Below are 19,668 nucleotides of genomic sequence, written 5' to 3'. Positions count from 1 at the left end.
TAAGCAGTTGAGGGTCAGAAATTCCCCAGAACTAAAAATGGTTAAGGGGTTAAAGGCAATTATCGAAAGTTCTAAACATTTGGACAAGCGTACCGCAACAATCCGGCCATGTAGTGAAGCCTCAACTGTTATACTTTCAATATCAATAATGTAAAATTATGTTTCGGTGCAGTGTTGCTGCAAATTTATTGCATCTTGGTGAAACACAGCAGGATGTAGCAGGGCAAGCACTATGGTGCAGTTTGGTGCAGCAATCACATCACTGCCTAGTACAGCATAATCTGTAAAGCCACTGCTGCCTACTTTTTATATGAAATTAAGGTACTTGATAATGTAAACTAAGATGAGCACCCTACAATCATTTAATGAATGAAGCACATGACAATGCACACTTCATTTTTAATGCTAATGCCCCATCCGTGCCCTACCTTTCATTGTAATTATTGATTTCGGGTGACAATTTCTGAACAGAGTGAAGCACCAATAAAATATATAAAATCAGTTTTTGCTCAAAACGGAGATTCACAGCAATATTTGTAGCTCCATGTTCGCTCGCCTAGTTCACAAGTTTTTGGGTTTCGAACCATCGCAACGTCCACTATTGTGTTAGGGATAATAAGAAGGTGTATGTGTAAAGTTTGTTCTAGGTTAAAAGTAGAAGAGCAAGCTCCTCCCACGAAGTCCTCCATTCTTTCCACCTTAGAAAAGCAAATGCTGGAAAGGAGGAAGCCACGAATCAAGGTCAGCAGAGAGCTTTGTGGGATGTGCTTGTCCTGCTATTTTAACCTGCAACTTACATCAGATCACTTCCAAGAATGCTCTGTACAGAGATGGGAGGACACTCACTTCTTGAGGATGTAGACGGTGAGGGTGATGATGATGAGGAGCAGGGAGCCCAGTAGTGCCCCGAAGACGATCATGAGGATGAAGCTGCCCTCATCCTTCTTGGGCGCCAGGACGCTCCCCAGCACCACGGCCTCCTCAGGGAACTTGACCTCCACCAGGGCCGTGGACTTGCGGGGTGGCACGCCGTCGTCAGTGGCCACCACCACCAGGTGGGACGTGGTCGAGTTGAGGAACTCCAAGTCGCGGATGCGCACCTCCCCGCGATTGTTGATCATGAAGAGCCTGCGTGAGCAATGCGGGAAGCTCAATCTTTATTTTTCTATGCTTTCTTTGTTCAACTGTGAGAACATGATTAGCTCCTATGCAACGCACAAGAAAAATTCTATCCTTCGGTTTTGGAGCATGGAGAGCCTGTGTGGGCAATGTAGGGAATAGTTTTTCTTTTACTCTTTCTTCTTTGTTCTGGTGTAGAAACATGACTGACTCCTATGCAACACACAAGAAAAATTCTACCCTGCAATTGTTGATCATGAAGAGCCTGTGTGGGCAATGTGGAGAATACAGTCCTTCTTTTACTCTTTTCTGTTCAGCTGTAGAAACACAATTGGCTCCTATGCAACACACGAGAAGAAAACTTCTACCCCATTGTTGTTGATCATGAAAAGCCTTCATCAGCAATATGGGTCTTTCTCTTATCCATTTTTGTTCAGCCGTAGGAACATGATTGGCTCCTCTGCTGCGCGCAAAGAGAATAATTCTGGGGAGCTTCCGAGGTAATCGGGGTAACCAAAGCTTTGGGTTTTTTATTGTGAACTCATGGTTCCTTCTCAGAGCACTGTCCCTTCCCTATCAAATGTCCTTGAGCTGCTTAAACATATGACCAACCAGCGCTTTAATATTATCTTTGTTGAAAGTTAATGCATAGTCTAGCTGCATTTGCACCATGTAAATAAGCACTTATTGAGTATGGCAGTAATTGTTTGCAAAAGACAGGAAGCTGGTTGGGGGACATTAAGTATTAACACTTTTCAACTGACACAGCAGGTGAAAGGCTATAATTTCAAGATCGGGTTGCAGTACCTTGTTTTTTCATACTAGCTTAATTATGGCGTCACTGATAGCAATGTTGATAAGCAGTCCCTCTCTCACTTCTGATTTTTCATCAGCCCTGTAATATCATTTGCCTATGAAAGCATTCCTTATAATATTGCTGTTTATGTTGCCTGTGCAATTGATAGTTTATCCTTTTTCAATGGTGTATATTTTTAAAAGGGTCGAAGGCAGTTCATTTATTGTGTAGGGGTTTCGACTGCTCCTGTCGGATCTTAATTGACTCTCAGCTCCAAGAAATATAAAAGAGAATTTCAAAATCAAAATTCTCACCGTGCTGATGGTCCATCTATGCTCAGTTGCACGGTGTCATTACTGTCTGCATCAACAGCCTGTTGAGATAAGAATGGAAATCATGTTATGCACATTAGTTTTCTGTTTCATGTTTCTTACGAAGTGACTCATGTAAGGTGGTACTCACATCTACTTTTCCTATCAGTTCTCCTTTCTTGATGTGTGGATCAGTCACCATGAAGGAGTAACGTCCCTGACGAAACTGCGGGTCGTTGTCGTTGACATTGATCACGCTTACGTTCACCCTGGCAACGTCATTCTGGAAACGCGCACAAAATATTTGTGACTCGAGTCGGACTGCCAAGAGGTAGCATTCTGAAAAGGAATCACCTGGAAGCCTCAGGGTTGCAGCCAACATTTCGCTAAGAGACTTGGCTTCTTCAGGACACCAAGTAAATGTTGGCATACACTCTTGTGGCTCACAGATAGTTTCATTTCAAATCCTTTCTAGTAGCTTCAACTACCTCCATGACTCGAGTACATGTAATGTAACGTGAAGTGCAGAATTGCTCGCATTTTTGTCAGGTGAGACTTACATATTTTCCGTCAGTGGCAAGAACTTGCAATGTGTAGTCCTGCTTCATTTCATAGTCTAGATGCCGGGCAAGGATTATCTCTCCCCTGCGAAAAGAGATGAACATATTTCCTCAAACGAATTTTGGGGGGATTTATTTGACTCGTCTGGGCCCGATACTCACGTTGGTTGTATGGCGAACATATCGTCCTCATTCTCGAGTAGCTGGAATTGCACGCTCTGAAAATAGATGGGACATTGCATTATACTTATATAGCATAGGTTCGTACAACATGCATCATTTGACTGGCACTCCTGTTGCGTGTGCGTGCAGTTGTGCGACAGTACAACACAAATCTATTGCGTTCATTAACATTTGATTGGGATGCCAATGAAGTCAAAAGTTATAAGATTTTGCCTTTGAAATGACCATCGAATTTGCAAGAAAGCTACTGTCATACTTCTTTGCATAACGAAAAAAAAAAAAAAAAAAACACACTTCGGCCCGATTTTAGTTTGATTGAACAAATGGTAACTGCGACGACAGTAGATTCTGTGGTGGCCGTTGTTGGTCTTAGCACGTGGTACAGCTGCTTCTGTTTACCCCAGAACTCCGTTACGGGGCGCTACGGATATCGCATTGATGAGCGAGTTTCGCAATACCCCTGGTAAAAGTGTGTAGAACTATGCAAGAGGGCGGACCCCATTTTGTGTTAGCTCTGACTCGAGCGGGGTACGATCTCGCTAGCGGCGCTGTCTGAAAAGCGTGAACTATATACTTCGTTTCACCTTATGTTGTACCGCAGCGAAGGCTAGAAGCGCGAGCTCATAGCGTTGGCAGCCGCTCTTAAGTCACGAGAGCTTGTGCCGCCGAGATGTGCCCCAGAGCAAGGAGCTCGCGCTTGTAGCCTTTCCTGCGGTACATCATAAGGTGAAACAGTATAGACAATTTCAAGCATGGCGCCGGACTGGCAACAACAAGTTCAATGGTGTTTGTAAATAGCATGGTGGAAGCTTGAAATCATTGCACTCTCAAAGGAACACTGCCAACACCGTTAAAATTAAAGTTCTTTCATTCCTCTTATTTCCGTCGATGATAAATCCCCTTTCCGACGTCATAGTCAGCGTTCGGCCAATCGTAGAAGGCCGACCACAGCGACGCTTTCGGTCGCGCACGTCATCCTTAAGGGAGTGGTGCAACGATATTCAATTGGAATGTTTTTCACTTGACACGAGCTTACTGGCCCACCTGGGACTCAAGGATACTCACACGCAACGCCACTGGCCAAGAAACTCCTTTGTTGCGGTGTAATTTCAAGGACAAAAGCGATCATTTTCATTCAATCTCTCCTTTGCTAAATTTGATGACGTAACGTGGGGATCGCAGTACACCCAAGTGACGATATTTGAATACGGTTCATAGATTGGACCCAAGCATTGCGTGGGCACTCGACTTGGGCTCGTGATAATTGCTAGCTCGAGAAGCATTCGGGTAGTGACCCGTGTCCAATCGCTGCAACGACGACAACAGCCGAGCCATAACAATGTCTGGAACTCAGCGCGTGTCCTGCGCTTTGCCAACCCCAGCGCGTCGCTATGATCAACACTGGCGGCATATAATCGGCTCCAGATCACGTGGCCGCTTGTTCTGGCTGCGAGTTGAGGGGGTGAACGCTGCTCGTTTTTCTTTAATTTTTTTCTGGGACTTCTATTGCGTGGGGAGAAAAACGAACGCGTGTTTCATAGGTCATTAACGTTAGGGATCCGTTTTAAGCGGTATTTGCGCAAAGTACAAAAATTGTTGCATCGCTCCTTTAAGCAGAGAGCACGAGCACGAGAGCTCGAGGTTGCTGCTTTGAAGCCTTGTTCCGCAGAGCGAGCGCTCGTGCTAGAAATACAAGTCTCAAAGCCAAGAGCTCGCGCTAGCTGGCGCTTGTAGCTTCGGCTGCAGTCTCAGCTTGAGGGTAAACGGAGCATATATACGGAGCCAGGGGTGGATGCAGGAATTTCCTGAGGAGGGGGGGAGGGGGGGGGGGGGTCAGGTGTTGGTCAGCGTACCATATGGTTAGGGACCCCCTCCCCCTCTCCTTCGTCTTACGCCCTAAAATTTACACAAGCAGAAATCAAGAGGGGTCAGGACATCCGGACCCCCCCTCTAAATCCGCCCCTGTACGGAGCGCAGCACTGAGCTACATTTCAGACGCCATGTTCTTCCCAGAGGTGTCCCGCGGCCCGTGTCTCGAGCATTCCCACAACAATGAATGGCGCCACTTTTCCCAGGATAGAGGGGCTTTAGGCGAGGCACCTTTTCGGTGGCCCTGGTGGTGTGGAGGGACAGCACGATCTGGCCCGGAGGCGTGCTCTCGAGCACCCTGGCCTCGTAGTGGGAGTTGAGGAAGTGGAGCTCGTGGGGCAGGAACTTGTCTCCGGTCAGCGTGAGCGTGGTGAGGGTGAAGCGGTCCGCGTTGTCCTTCTGCGTGGCGCGCACCACCAGCGTGACGGGCAGCGCGAAGCCTTCGGGCAGCGGCCGCTGTAGGGTCACGTGACCCGTCTGCGGGTGCAGCTCGAAGTAGGAGTACTCCGGGGCGTCTGTAGAGAGCGGGACCACGTTAGGGATGGTTAGGTTGGTCACCTTTTGCTATAATCGTTTCTGCATGCCGCCATCTTTGTCGTCGGGGCCGCGTTCTGAGCATGCGCAGTGGCAAACTTCTGCCGAATATCAGACGCCGTACACGCGTGAACAGTTCGGTAACTCAGCACTTTTTGCCGGGGTGAGGAGCATTGGAAAGGAGCGGGAAGCCCCCAAAACGTGTATAAACCCTTCCAGCGCTTATCACCCGGAAGAAAAATGCCGAGTCGCTGAACTGTGGACATTTCATCGAACGCTGTTTCATGGAATAAGGGGGCATTTCGTCCAACGCCGATTCATCGAACGCCCTTCCATCGAATCGCTTGACGCCGTTCATAGAACATGAATCATAGAAGATAAGCTTGAGTTTGTGTGTGACTTACTGAAGTGTCTGCACTCCACCACCATAGCCTCCTCTATACGGTGGCATAGCCTCCTCTATAGAGGAGGCTATGCCACTACATACTTCCTTATTTGTTCACGAATGAAAGGTACATCCGGAAAGGCATATAACTATTCCTTGCTACGCCTTTTTTACTTTTTTATTTACTTGCGTTTTTATTCTATCCTAGGAGAATAGCTTTCTTTTCAAGAACATACCTTGAAAAGCCGGCAGGTCCACGGTTTTGCCGACTGCGATAAATAAAGAGGGGTAGGTGTTTTTTATCTGTTTCATGCGACATGGAAACACGTAATTACTTCAAGGATGGCCTTTGCGCTTGAAACAAAATACTTCTCTTCAAAAACGAGGATACGGCCTTGAAGGGACGTACCTTCGTCACCACACCCGATGGCCACATGTTTCATAAAATGTCAAGACGGCGTTCCCGTTTGTTAATGACCAAATTAGCACCACAAGTCATGAGTTGCTATGAAACAAAAAGAAGAAATGCAAGGCGCAGTGGAGATAACAGAGTTTATTATTAGTTCCCCTCTGTAGGAAAAGAAAGGTCTGCTATCCTTGTGTCAAAAGGAAAACTATTTCCTAGATAAAAGAATTCCTACTAATCAACTAGGCGGTGTTCGATGAAACGGCGTTCGATGAAATGGCGTTCGATGAAACGGCTTCGAGAAACAGCATTCAATGAAATGTCCGGGACCATCTGTGGAGCGCATGCACAATATATGATAGTTCATGAAAGTGAAGCACATCCCAGAAGACAAAGGTGGCACTTCCCAGAAGGCTATTATCGGAATGGTATAAGTAGCAATGGAACCTGTTAACTGCACTAAAGTAGACTTAAAGGCAAAAAAAAAAAAAAAAAAAGGCATTGCTAATTTAGTCAACTCAATTTTCTGCGCCGCTCGTGGCTGGTGGTATTGTGTATGAAGTGCTTACCTGAATTGAAGGTATATTTAATGGGAGCTCTGATCTCCTCGTCCGGATCTTCAGCTTGAATTTTGCTCGGCTTCACGTCCAGAGGAACCCCCTGAAATATTAAAATTGAACAGCATATGTAACTTGTCCATTTCAAGATGACTTACTAAATATCAGCTCATGGGTCATGATTTTAAACTCTTCTAAATGCAAGCACGTCCGTTTCATTCGCCCTAATAATTCTTGTTTGTACCCTACTCAATATCATATTCAAAATACCCCGTTGGAATTAGTCCGATCTTACAAATACCTAAGAGTTCACTTAACCTCCGATCTATCGTGGAACATGCATATTAATTACATTCTTTCAAGAGCTAACCGTAGTCTCGGTTATTTAAAACGTAACCTTAATTCTGCCCCATCTTTTCTTAAACGACTAACATAGGTCACGCTTGTTCGACCGATCCTGGAATACGCTTGCAGCATTTGGAACCCTCATTATCATTACTTATCTGCCTCACTGGAAGCACTTCAAAACCAAGCCGTTCGTTTCACTTTTTTTTTTCTTCTGATTACTCACGTCATACCAGTGTAACTAACCTCAAAACTCGTGCTGACCTTCATTCACTTGAGATACGCCGCAGGGTATCAAAAACTATGTCTTCTGCATAAAATTTACTACTCGTCATCACTTCACTCATCACTTCTTTTTCAACTGTTATATGTTTCAGCCCGCATCGATAACTCATGTAAGATTAAACTTATCCCTTGTAAGTCATCCTTGTTTTTCTGCTCGTTTTTGCCATCCGCCTTTGCTGACTAGAACGACTTGCCCGATAACATTGTTTGTCAAAATAATCAAGTTCTTTTTCGCCAAGATTTAGCTACTTTTTTGGGGCCTTTGATGCATGTGTGCGGTTGATTTTTGTTGTTTTTGTGCTCAGTATTTTCAATTTATTCAGCCTTGCACCCCCCCCCCCCCCCCCCCCCAATTACATAATGCCCCTTGAGGGTGTGTAAGGTGTTTAAATAAATAAAAATGTACTTCCGGTTTTGAAGCTTTTTCCTCTTTCCCCACCATTTGTACAATATTGAAATAAATAATAATATTATTATTAGCGAGTCTTAGTTTTGTTTACAAGTGTCTTGCATAGATTCCCTGCAGAAGGCCCTGTCAACGAACAGTAATCTTCTTCATTCTCCTAAAATAAAAGTTCAGCATAGTTGCATTATGTATGAAGTCAAAAGAAAGCGGGATGATGTGTATTGCACTATAAAATACTTCTGGAGTTCTACAAACATTAGAAGCGACATGCAGGGACCCCCAAATAAAGCAAACATGGAAGTATGTTTTTTTTATTGGCCCGCATGAATAAACTGCGGATCGCGGAAAGCTGCAACTTTGTCTGAATGTGACGCTACAGTGGTGATAGAGCCGATTTCTTGAAATCATGACGTTATTAAATTATAATGAAAACAAAAATTAAATATCGCGATCAACCGCCGTCCTTTTGGACCTAATATTAATTAAACTAATAAATGGCATTGTGGAGGTCTGTCGCATCTATTTATTTGAGAAGAATTTGTCAGCAAAAAAGGAAACATGTCTTTCTTACATTTTTTTTTAAATTTCAGCTCAAATGCTACAGACACCCTCAATGAAATTTTTGTTCAACGAATATTAGTCTTAGTGGGCGTCAGCTCATTGAGAAATCTAATTTTTCTGGTTCATCTTTTGATTCAGGTTTCGTTTTCTCTCTCTCTTACTCGAACCCTGTGGAATATCTTCTCCCATGGTTGACTGGCACAGCATCTTCCAATGCCGTAAGTAACTGTTATAAGCCGCGGTTCGACTCTAATCCCTAGACGTCACCCAGTTCCGAGTCCAGGTCACAAACGGTCGACAAACGGTCGGTCGCACTTCAGCGCCGAGTCGGGCGATACGTCAGGGATCGCGTTTACAAAAGGAGTTTGACAACGACAGCGCGAGGGAGTGACTCCCGCGATGGCAGCGACAACGACTGGCCACGGTACACGGCCCAAGGTCACGAACGGATATGCAAGTCACGGTCGGGGTGTCGCGAAGAAAAGGGCCGACCGCACGGGCCACTGAGTGTTGTGGCGAGACGAATGGCGGCGACGGGGGGGACCCTTCGGAGGTACGCGCGGGATAGGGCAATACCACCTCGAACCCCCAAGGCCTGCACCCTCTCCTCTCCCAAACGTCGTGACTAGCGGATCCAATCAGCGCCGTCTCGCAACGAGAGCGAGCCTCTAACGATGACGTCACGCTGGGGCCTTGTCTTCTAGGCGGTGTTGGATAGGACCCTGTCTTCGGGGTCCTCTGCTGTCCGCCCGGACAGCTCGGGTGGCGTACTCGGCCGCCGCCTTCTCGCGAGGGCGACCAGACGGGACATCGACACTCCCCGGGTTTTCTTTGTCCCCTCGCCACGCTTCGCTGTACAGCTAACGAAAGTTTGCGTTTCTCTGGGGACGTCTTCGGTCGTTTATTGTTGACTCTGACACCCCCCTCGTGCCAGGGTCGGGGGATGGGGTTTCTTCGTGTTTGCGTGTGGTGTGGATGAGTGAGCATTGTTGTCGGGGGCAGCGATCTTGGAGACGGTTCTGACGCGCGAATGTCTGAGTGGGGTGACCCTACCTTTCGCTCGCCGTACACTCTCGCAGCTTCGGTTAACCTTGTATTGTTCAAGATGAAGTAACAGACAAGACTGATCAAGTAGAAACTGTCTTGAAATGCACGGGTCCGTCAGAGCCACCGGTGTCTCCGATACACGAATACCGGTAGAGGAGCGTTATTGATCGAACACTAACGGTGTGTCAAAACGTTTTGTTAAGTTAAGAAACGTAGGTGATGAGTTCCGAGCCTATTATTGTCTCTCCGTGGCCAATGAGAGGACGGTATTAGTCGATAAGAACGTCCTAGGACAAATAACGACGCGAGATGCGTGAACGTAATAAGCTCCATTTTACGTTTCTTAAACTGTCGATGACTAGTGAGCGAAGTCGGCGCCAACGGCTGCTTGCACAACAGTCGACACGTTAAAGGACGGTAGTACGCTATTTTTTTCTAGAAGGTCTTCCACTCTTTCCACTTTAGCGGAGCGAACGCTGAAGTGGAGGTGAACGGACTTTTTTTTTGTTTGTACTATCAGTAACGTCTAATAGACCGATCTCGCTAATCGTTTAACGTATGCGTGACGCCTCCATAATTGTTGTTCATAGGAGGCTGGTGCCAGTTTCAGTCGACAGCTCCTGCCATTTCGTTCTCTGCATGCTCGCGCGGACCCTCGGCGGGGTTATCGGTAGTGCAGAAAGACTACATGCAGTTCCCACGATGCATGGCGGCAGCTGTGGCGCAGTGAAACTGGCTGGGAGGTCGGTCTATTGCAACCAACGTGCTCACCTTCTACTTATCGGGACTGCACGACACTCACCAGACGCGGATTTTCGTGCAGGTGGACGAAGTATCTCTCGGCGAGGAACCTGGGGTTCTGGTCGTCGGCGTCATGGACCACCACCACCAGCGTCGTATGGGAACTCTGCGGCGGGTTCCCTTGGTCCTGTGGGGAGAAGACGGCGATGTCCCGTCAGCACGTCACTACGGGCGCCATGCACCAGAAGAATCCCGTCGCCCGCTCCAGGTTTCAGCTGCTCCCAAGACCGTCCCTGCTAGTCCGTGGCCCATGTCTCGCTTTATCGATTAAAACGGGTTTGTACAGTAGATGACACGGTTGCCTCGCGTGGGTGGATATACGGTCAAAATCGTGAAACGCGGTTGTGCGCTGCGCGACATTGTTGGCGCTTTTTCGCATTTTATTTCGGAAAGGGCACTGGCATGCATCAAGAAGTTACCACTGAGGTTAGCATCCCAACTGAGCACTTTCCACCACTAGACCAGTTTTGATGATAGTCCTTCAATACGGAGTTACAAACGAAGAAAACCGGCGATAGCCTGTTCGCGTTAACGGTGTCGCCGTGTGTACGTGATTTTCGGCTAGCGGATAATTGCTGATCGAACTCTGCTCAGTTTTTCTTTCGCTCCAAGAACGCCTTGGTTTAGAAGTGATGCATTGCTGACGTGCGTGCATCTTTTCTTAGTAGTTATGACGACAAGAGACGCACCAAATCTTAACGACACTTTGCGCTCTGTTACACTTCTAATCTATGCGCTTAAATTAATAATATATTCGCAAATACTTGAAACACTCAGTGTTAGTACGGAACTACCACTTTCAGTCAAATTGGTCGTCTTGTGCTTGCGGTACCTCGGTGCCGACGTCGACCGATTATATTCTGCATCACCAAAAAGTGCGAGGGTATGCGATTGAAGCGTCGTTCCGGGCCAAACGCTCGCGCTTGTAGCTTTGACTACGCTCGCACTTATGATAAAACTGTACTTAGTTTTGCTTTAGGAGCGAGCGTAGAAGCTACAAAAGCGGTGCGCACGCTTGCCGAGCGCGCGCACCGGCAGGCATGTTCAAAGCGCAGAGCTCGCTAGTCTTCTTGAGCGAATGAGATATTTATAGCGCCTGGCAGTCTAAAGACGAAGCCGTGAAGGTAGGTTGAAAAACACGCGATGAGATCGCGAAAAGAGCTACTCAATACACTTCTCACCTGTGCCCGAAGGGTGACTGTGAATCTGGGCACTGTCTCGTAGTCCAGCCTGTCCTTCAAGACCAGAGATCCTTCAAGTCTGCTCTCGAACGTCAGCAGGTGCTGCGTATGGAAGATGAACAAGGGACGTCGTTGGTAAACAACGGTTCCGTAGCTACACCAGGACCTTGAACCAAGACATAAGTGTATGTGGGCGTATACCGAGTAAGGTCCGTCCTCCACGTAGTACTCGACCGTGCTGAACGGTCCTGGTTGGTCCTTGTCCACGGCCCGGATGCCTTGCATGACGGTGGTTCCTGGTACTGTTATCTGTGAGAAAATGGTATGTGGACACGTACTACTTCAGTCGTTTATTTTGAGCATTTTAATGTGAAACGCTGCATTTTTGGGCAGGATCCCCCGTTCGATTCACTTATTTGGTTGCCCATTTTCTCCCATAAGCTATTTCCGCTTGTGTCGCTCAAGTCAAAGAAAAGTTGTTGACAAGGTATGTCCGGCATGTGCGTAAGCAGTGTTTGTTGGAGGTACGTCTGGTGTGGTTCGTGGACTATTATCCACAGTTCATTATATATGTGTACTACATCGTGACATGCCCCTTTTTCTGGGATCTCGGGGGGCGTATGCGAAGGCCACGGATCGCTAACTTTGGGGTTCCTGGGGTGCTTAAGGGCATGGCGCGATGTTTGGTCGCGTTTTAACAGAAAAGAAGACCACGCATGATTGTAATTTTCAAGGATGCTTAGGGCGTGTAGTTTGAGTTTGATCTATAAAAATACAATGTTAAAATCCACTTTAGTGCCTATATAATATACCGTCTGCTAGCCCCCTGCAGATCACTATTGGATGGCACCAGCTCGGCAATTGGACCCGAGCCCGATGCCGAGCGTCCTTCGAAGCTCTGATTGGACACGAGGCCCGGCCGAACGCTGACGCTGCACTCGTGTCCAATCAGCGTCTTTACTTGACCTCGCTGTAATGACGTCATCAATTTTGGTGCACAAACTTTGATTATTCTGCGTGGCGCTGGCTAAGACCGCGTTTCGTGCACGAGGACTGACCCGGGTTATATCACCTAAATGCACAGACTTCCAGCCTTTGGCGGTCCGCGCACGGCAAACCGCGTGTGCTAGATTTCTGGATCCTAGTTGCAACGTAAAACCGTTCCAAGGTCTTCGATGCCCTACTGTCGCGAGCGAGTGCGCGAGCAGCTGACAGAAAGTGCGTGCGCCGTTTGACTTCGAGCACTGTAATTTTCGCTCGCGGAAAGTGTACGTAAAAAATGCTTGGATACGTTTCGCTGAGGCCGGAACGAAATTGCTCCCCTTGATACGTCAGAAGTGGGGTAAGGGCCCGAGATTCAGTCAGCGTGCCGTGCGACTTCCGTTCCTTCTGGTGCCATTGTCCCTCTTTTAGAACGTGCGTGGCGAATGAAGACAGCCTCACCCAAGGCTATTTCTTGCAAACCAATTTGCCGTCGTCACGCCCTCCATTGTTCCTGAGCGCCTCGTTCGACCGATGCTATTAGTCATTGTGTAAGCGCCGTGAGATACCGAACTAGTCCCTTTTTTGTTATTGTTCTGCGGACTTCCTATGCTTACGCGACTTGATGGATGAACTAACGAGCGAATCTGTTGCGCCAAGGAGTCAGCCGCGATGGTTGTTATCAGGACCTATCTTATGGGTGGCAAAGTTGACTTTCGCAAAACTTTTTTTAATGCGTTTGTATTATAGTCAGATACAACATAAGAAAGGAAAGTGGAGAGGAGCGACTTCCTTTCCACAACGGCTCTTCTCGTGCGCGCTTTTCCCTCCTCACACTGTCTTTCTTATGTAGGGAAAAGCTGACGGTGTCCGTCTGTGGACAGAACAGTAGAAAGGGAAGCGCGCCGCGTGGAGAGGAGGAGAGTAGTGAAGTACAAAGGCGAGAGGGACGCGACGTCACCGAGCGGAAACCAATGCACGCGTGGATGCTGGGGCGAGTCTGAACTTGCAGGAGGGCGAAGCGCGTACGCCTTGGTTTGGGCTACAAAAATTAAAGGAAGATCCATTGGTGGATCATTATGGAATGCGTCCCTTGGGAAACGCCACACACGTCCCCCTCTGGGAAACGCTAACACTGACCCCGTAACGAGGCCCAAAGAGGACAGCGAAAAATAGAGACAGCAAAAGAAAAAGCCAAAACAGAAATGTAAAACAATTAACGTTCGCGTATAAAGAAAAGAACCTGTGTCTGTATGTGTATACAGCCTAGAACTTAGTATGCCCCAACGGGCATACTAAGTGCAGTACAACAGCTAGCCTGGGTGTCTTTAACGTGCATCACGCAGTAGTGATACACGACGGCACGCCGCTGCGATGCTCATCTAGATCGAAACGAGCAGGGGTGGGGCTTGAACCCAGGATCCCTGGGTTCTGCAGCGCGAGCTTTCGCTCCACGTGCTCCGAGCCGCTGTGCGCGCGCATGAGCCATACGTACGTACTGCGGCGAGCTATGCGTACGTACGCTCGCTATCGCTTTTTGCGAGCGTAAGTAGCGGTCCCCTGCGTACTATTCTCGTTGCTCTCGTCGTGCACGGGAAAGCGCGAGACTACTCCAGTTTGGAAAATGGCGGCGGTGAGGCAAACCAGTGGAAGTGCTACACGCGTTGTACGGGTTCGCTTCACCATTGAAGATGACCTCAACCTCGTGGAAGAAAGAGGAAGAAGAAGAGAAAAAGGGCGAGGCTCGTGGCGGGTGAGGACACGCGGAGTTCGGAGCTGGAGACAGACGAAAGAGCCGGTGCCGAGCCGGTGCCGAGCAAGGCCTCCAACTGAAGACCCGGACCACTAGACAACCTTGGCCCTCCTCTTCATCGAACCTTGAACTTAAGTAGAGATAAAACCTTTTCCCAAATGGTAGCGCTTCCCCGTGTGACTTCCTCGGAACGAGTAGAACTCGGCCTGATCGGGCAGTATTGACAGGCGACCCACAAACTCCTAAAAAAAATCAACGCGCGAACCCTTTCGAGCGCCCACAAAGATGGGTGTCGGTAGCCAAGAACGTTGGCGACGCCGTCGAACCCAAAATGGTGTTCTTTCTGCGGTCGGTATGCGAGCGGTGCGACGTATTGCTTGCATACTCCCAAGCAAATGACGAGGCCAACATAATATAGTAGGGATCCCACAACACACTGGAGCGAACCATAGATCGAACTGCTGGTCGCACAGCCATAAAAAAAGAAGAAAAAACACGTTCACAACAAGCAACTGGAAAGAGATTCACGCACTTCGTAGCAAAGCGAAGAGATTCGCAGTGTTAAATTGGCTTTACCGAATACCCGCCTTTGATTGTTTGAGGCAGTTCGTAGGAGCACATCTAGATGGCACTGCAAGACTTTACGCATCGTTACGTATGCGTTTGCCTTCCGGTATATTAAAAATGCGCGTTCAACGCGCTCCGTAACGTTACGTCGACAGCTAGCGTGCGTTGTACGCAGTGCAGACGCAAGGGTCTTTACTCTATTCTAAAACTCTCTATTCTCTCACCAGAAACGCGAGCAGACGACGCGTCGCTCCGTTTGTTCTGTGGGCGGCTTTCCCGTAGCTTTTTGAAGTCTCGCTACTTCTCGGTCGATGAACGCAAGGGAGGAGGTTTAAAATAGGAGGGCAAAATTAATCATAATGTAGCACCTGAGACTGTGGTGCGGAAAAATTAAACTTTGTGGGAATTCGCGTACCGCCGCCGATTCGCCGTTTCCCACGTGGTCCGTCAACAACCCGAGTCCAGCCTGGTTCTTTCACGGGAGCGGGATTCCGCTCCCAGTTTATTGGTACAATAAAACACAACACTACAAAACACTCAATCTAAACTACAAATACAAGCTACATTACACAATTATTTACAAATGCACGTTAAGGCTAAAGCTAAACACAAAGGAGGCCCTTAGGCCTCGCGTCCCGCGATATCCTAGATCCGGTCGCCACCCACTTGCCTGCCAGTCCCTGCGTCTCGGTCGCGTCCGGAGTTCTTAGAGGCCTCTCGCCCCCTGCCCCACCGAGTATATCTCTCGATGGGCGAGGAGGTTTCTCCTCGCCTGCCACGGGGGCGCCTGCAGCGCCCTCCAGTGGCTAGGAGAGAAAGCGGCGCGTCGGGAGCCGAATTCGAGATCCCGATCGACCCCGCGGCAACACGACCATGTGATCGTGTCGCGGCCAAGATTGGCCGAATGGTTTGATGGGCGCCCTCGTGAATTCACGGTGCGCCATACTCCCCTCTCCTAAAAATCGAAGTACGCCGGAATTCAGACGTACGGCTAGGCTGCTGGGAACACCGTCGCTTGGTTTGGCCTGGAGACCCCCCCCCACACGCACACACACACCGCTGGTCCGAGGGATCGTCCTCACTGAGGTCCATCAGTCATCCCGAGCACCTCACAGTAGACTGTGTCGACTTCAGGTTGGCGGCGGCCTCCGGGGCAACGGGGTCCTTGAGCAGTGTGCCTGGCCACCATGAGACTGGCCCCCCCAGGAAGTGGTGCACTGGAGAGGGACTGTGGTTGTGACCCAGCTGCGACAGCCCTCCCGGAGCGATGCGGGGCTGGAAGTCCAATGTCACTGAGAACTGCACCCCGGCGTCCTGTGTGGCGTCGCGGACGTCCAACGAGGCTCCCCGAGCTGTGGTTCCGGCCGGGGAGTACGCTGCCCGAAGACGAGGAGTTCAGCCCAGGCTGGTGTTTGTCCAAACGGCGACTCCTCCTTTCATCCTCTCCCAGAGAGGACCATTCGGTGCACACCAAGTTGCGTCTCGAAGCAGCAGCCGCAGGGGCGATGACGCACAAGACGGGAAAAGTCCAAGGCGTGCGCCCAGCGAGGGAGCAGTACCCCAACACCAACAGCAACGCCGCACAAACAAAAAAAAAAAAAAAAAGAAAAACATTCCACAGCAAAAACAAGAAACAAAAACTAACACTGAGGGTTCCGAGACACCCCTCCCCCACCCACAAAGAAAAACAAAAACACAATGCCGGGAACGCCGATTTCGGATCGTTCCCCCCTCTTCTTCCCTTTCCCGGGCCACGCACTCTACGAGGTTCCGATCCCATCGGGTTGCCTCCGGCTACGCGTGTTGTAGCTGTGCCGCGGTGGTCCCAGGAACTCCTGAGATCGTTGGTGCCCGCGAATGCCCCTTTGCGGCCGCTTGACCGGCTCATCCCCTTCTCTGGGGAAAAAGGGTTTCAGTTCGCCGATGTGAACTGTCCCGCGGACGAGATCAGAATTCTGGTCCCTCAGCGTGTATGTCAGTCGAGACTTCTTGGAATCGATGACAAAGGGGCCAACCCACTTGGGGGCCAACGCCGCCGAGAAGAACTTAGTCGCATCGCTCTGCACGTGACTTCGCCGCAGAACGGTGTCGCCCACCTCGAACTGCGCATCGCGGTGCGCTTTGTCATAGGTGTTCTTCTGCTCCGCCCGCGCGCGAGCCCTGTTTCCGCGGGCGGCGTCCAGCGCCCGCGACAGTCGCTCTCTTGTGCGCGTCGCGAAGTCCTCGTGCGAGGGCATCGCTCTGGCCGCGCTCTGTCGCGGGCGAAGAACCGCATCGGTCGGCGTAGAGAGTTCTCTGCCGAAGTTCAAAAGCGCAGGCGTGAACCCAGTGCTGCGGTTGAGGTTGGACCGCAATGCAAACGAAATCGAATCCAAATGCAGATCCCAGTCCCGCTGCTTTCGAGCATACGCCCCGAGCAGCGGCTTGATGTCGCGGTTCCGCCGCTCGGTCACATTTGCTTGGGGATGGTAACACGAAGTCTTACAATGCTTAATCCCGAGGGCCTGGCAGGTTGCCGCGAAGACTTTCGAGCAAAATATCGAGGCGTTGTCACTCACCAGTCTCTCGGGGAACCCGTAGCGACACCAGACCTCGGACAGCCTGCTCAGGACTCCCTTGGCTGTCACCTTCCGCATTGGAAACATCTCGACGAATCCGGTGAAGTGGCAAGTGACTACCAACACATGTTGATAGCCTCCGCTTGACCGCGGCAGGGGTCCCATCAAGTCGCAGGCCGCGATCTCCCATGGCCGCGTACTCACGATGGGCTCGAGCAGGCCGGGTGGTCTGCCCCCCCCTGGGCTTGCGCTCTTGGCACACTGCGCAGCTACGGACATAACGGCACAGCTGCCCCTTCATGCCCGGCCAGGTAGCGAAACGGCGCAGCTTATGCCACGACTTCGGTGCACTGCCGTGACCGTCCGCATCGTGGTAGTGACGCAGCGCTGCCACTCTGAGATCGCGGGGAATCACGGTCTTGAACGACTCACTTGAATCGCTTTCTTCCGGGAAGTAGCGCAGCAAGACGCCGTCCCCATCGATCAGGTAAGATTCCAGCTCACCTGCTTCGATGTCTGACTCTTGGGCGATGGCACTTGGCCCTCTCGGTATTCCGGAGTGCCGGAGTGTCTTTTCGCCCATCTGGTCAGGATCCATCTCTTGCCTGAGCCGGTCGAAGATAGCGCGACAAAACGAATCGCTCTGCTGTGCGTCGTACAGTTCCGTTCGGTTGAACGCCGGTCCCAGTGAGGTAATCGCCTCAGCCAGCTGCGCGACGCCGCCACAGTGGGGAGCGGAGCGCGAGGCGGGATTTCCCGTCTCCCGGGGGATGGCCCTGCCTCCGCAGTCTGCTGTCTCGCGCGGTGGGGGATCCACGGGTGCGCGGGAGAGCGCGTCGGCCACCACATTTGTCGTGCCCTTCCGGTACCGAATTCGGTACTCGTACTTCTGCAGTGTCAAGGCCCAGCGCGCCAGTCTTCCGGCGGGTTCCTTGATTCGGGAGAGCCACGCGAGGGCCATATGGTCCGTCTCGATCGTGAATTCCGTCCCCTCGACATAATGATCGAACTTCTTAAGAGCAAAAATGATGGCGAGGCATTCGCGCTCACTCACCGTGTAGTTCTTCTCCGCCGGGTTCAGCGCCCGGCTGGCAAATGCCACCGGGCGGATCTCTCCCTCTGTCTCCTGCAAGAGCACCGCGCCGAGTCCCTGGTCGCTGGCGTCCGTCTGGATCGTGAAGGGCCTATTCAAGTCTGGCAGTTTGAGGGATGCTGTACGCGCCAAGGCCTCGGTCAGCTGGAGGAACGCCTCCTCCTGCGGCGCTTCCCAGCTCCAGGGAGCAGCTTTCCTCAGCAACTGCGTGAGGGGTGCCTGCATGGCGGCGCAGTTCGGGATGTAGGCTCGGTAGTATCCTATCATGCCGAGAAAACGGCGCACTCCCCCGACATCGGTAGGGACTGGGAACTCCAAGATCGCCCGCAACTTGTCCGCGTCGGGGGAAACTTTTCCTCTCTCGATTCGGAATCCCAACAAGCTGATCTCAGAAGCTCCAATTTGGGCTTTAGTCGGGTTTAGCGTGAGGCCGGCGATTCGTAGTTTGCGCAACACGTCCTCGAGGTGACGAAGGTGGTCCTCGAAAGTTTCCGAGTACACAATGATGTCGTCCAGGTACGCGAGCGCGTGCTGCCACTTGGCATCTCCGAGCACCCCGTCGATCAACCTCTGAAATGTCATCGGTGCACCTGTTAATCCGAACGGCATCCGAGTGAACTCGAACAGGCCTCGGTGACACACGAATGCAGTTTTGCTTTCGTCGCCCGGGCTCATCTCCACTTGGAGGTAGCCTTTGCTTGCGTCGAGGGTAGTGAAATACTTCGCCTTCCCCAGATTCGAGATGATTTCTTCGATGCTCGGAAATGGATACGCATCTTTTACGGTCACCGCGTTCAAGCGCCGATAATCGACGCAGAGTCTCGATGTTCCGTTCTTCTTGGGCACCAAAACCACCGGGAATCCCCAGGGTCCTGATGACCGGCGAATGATTCCCGACTTCAGGAGCTCATCGACTGCGGCATCTATCGCTTTTCGCTTCGCCAGGCTCACAGGACGCGGATTGGACTTCCAAGGGCGTGCGTCCCCAGTTTCAATGCGATGTTGCACCTGCTTAGTGCAGCCCGGCTGTTCGGTGAACATTTCGTCAAAGTTGTGCAGCAAAGCCGCCAACCTCTCTCGCTCTGGTCGGGACAGTCCATCGGCATTGGCCAACGGGTGGCCCATTTCGTCGCAGTGCTCGGCGGAGCTCGGAGTTGGGTGACTCATGGGCATGGCGTCGTCGCGGTCGGTTCTTTCCTGTTCTGTCGCTTTTCCCAGCGCTGCCGCAATGGCCCCCATGGAGCGCTCTCGGAAACTTGAAAGGGGTGCATGTGCCCCCTCTCGGTACCCGCCACTTGCCACGTCAATGATGATGCCCGTGTGGGCCAGGAAATCCCGTCCCAGAATGATGGGCACTGTCAGCCCGGCCA

At 50.6% G+C, this 19,668-nt stretch overlaps 2 protein-coding genes across 2 annotated transcripts in view; one reads left to right on the top strand and one right to left on the bottom strand.

Moving 5' to 3' along the window:
• LOC8027342 (mitochondrial intermediate peptidase) overlaps positions 1 to 10,458 on the top strand; it is a 44,800-nt gene extending 34,342 nt beyond the window's left edge. The window contains exon 16 of the mRNA XM_029968508.4: positions 10,188 to 10,458. The gene's annotated coding sequence lies outside the window, so the exon portion shown is untranslated. The remainder of the gene's footprint in view (positions 1 to 10,187) is intronic.
• LOC8027343 (protocadherin-16) overlaps positions 1 to 19,668 on the bottom strand; it is a 223,240-nt gene that overhangs the window by 4,938 nt on the left and 198,634 nt on the right. Inside the window, exons 6-15 of the mRNA XM_029968511.4 lie at positions 11,548 to 11,655; positions 11,347 to 11,448; positions 10,167 to 10,292; positions 6,733 to 6,823; positions 5,070 to 5,353; positions 2,949 to 3,004; positions 2,787 to 2,871; positions 2,378 to 2,509; positions 2,230 to 2,288; positions 847 to 1,128 (exon numbers count right to left, since the gene is read on the bottom strand). Of these exons, the coding sequence (XP_029824371.1) occupies positions 847 to 1,128; positions 2,230 to 2,288; positions 2,378 to 2,509; positions 2,787 to 2,871; positions 2,949 to 3,004; positions 5,070 to 5,353; positions 6,733 to 6,823; positions 10,167 to 10,292; positions 11,347 to 11,448; positions 11,548 to 11,655 (1,325 nt within the window). The remainder of the gene's footprint in view (positions 1 to 846; positions 1,129 to 2,229; positions 2,289 to 2,377; positions 2,510 to 2,786; positions 2,872 to 2,948; positions 3,005 to 5,069; positions 5,354 to 6,732; positions 6,824 to 10,166; positions 10,293 to 11,346; positions 11,449 to 11,547; positions 11,656 to 19,668) is intronic.

Source organism: Ixodes scapularis, unplaced genomic scaffold (genome assembly GCF_016920785.2).
Source record: "Ixodes scapularis isolate PalLabHiFi unplaced genomic scaffold, ASM1692078v2 PGA_scaffold5__190_contigs__length_132052651, whole genome shotgun sequence".
NCBI lineage: Eukaryota > Metazoa > Arthropoda > Arachnida > Ixodida > Ixodidae > Ixodes > Ixodes scapularis.
The sequence above is the reverse complement of the archived record's forward strand: the minus strand, read 5'-3'. Positions and strand labels throughout refer to the sequence as shown.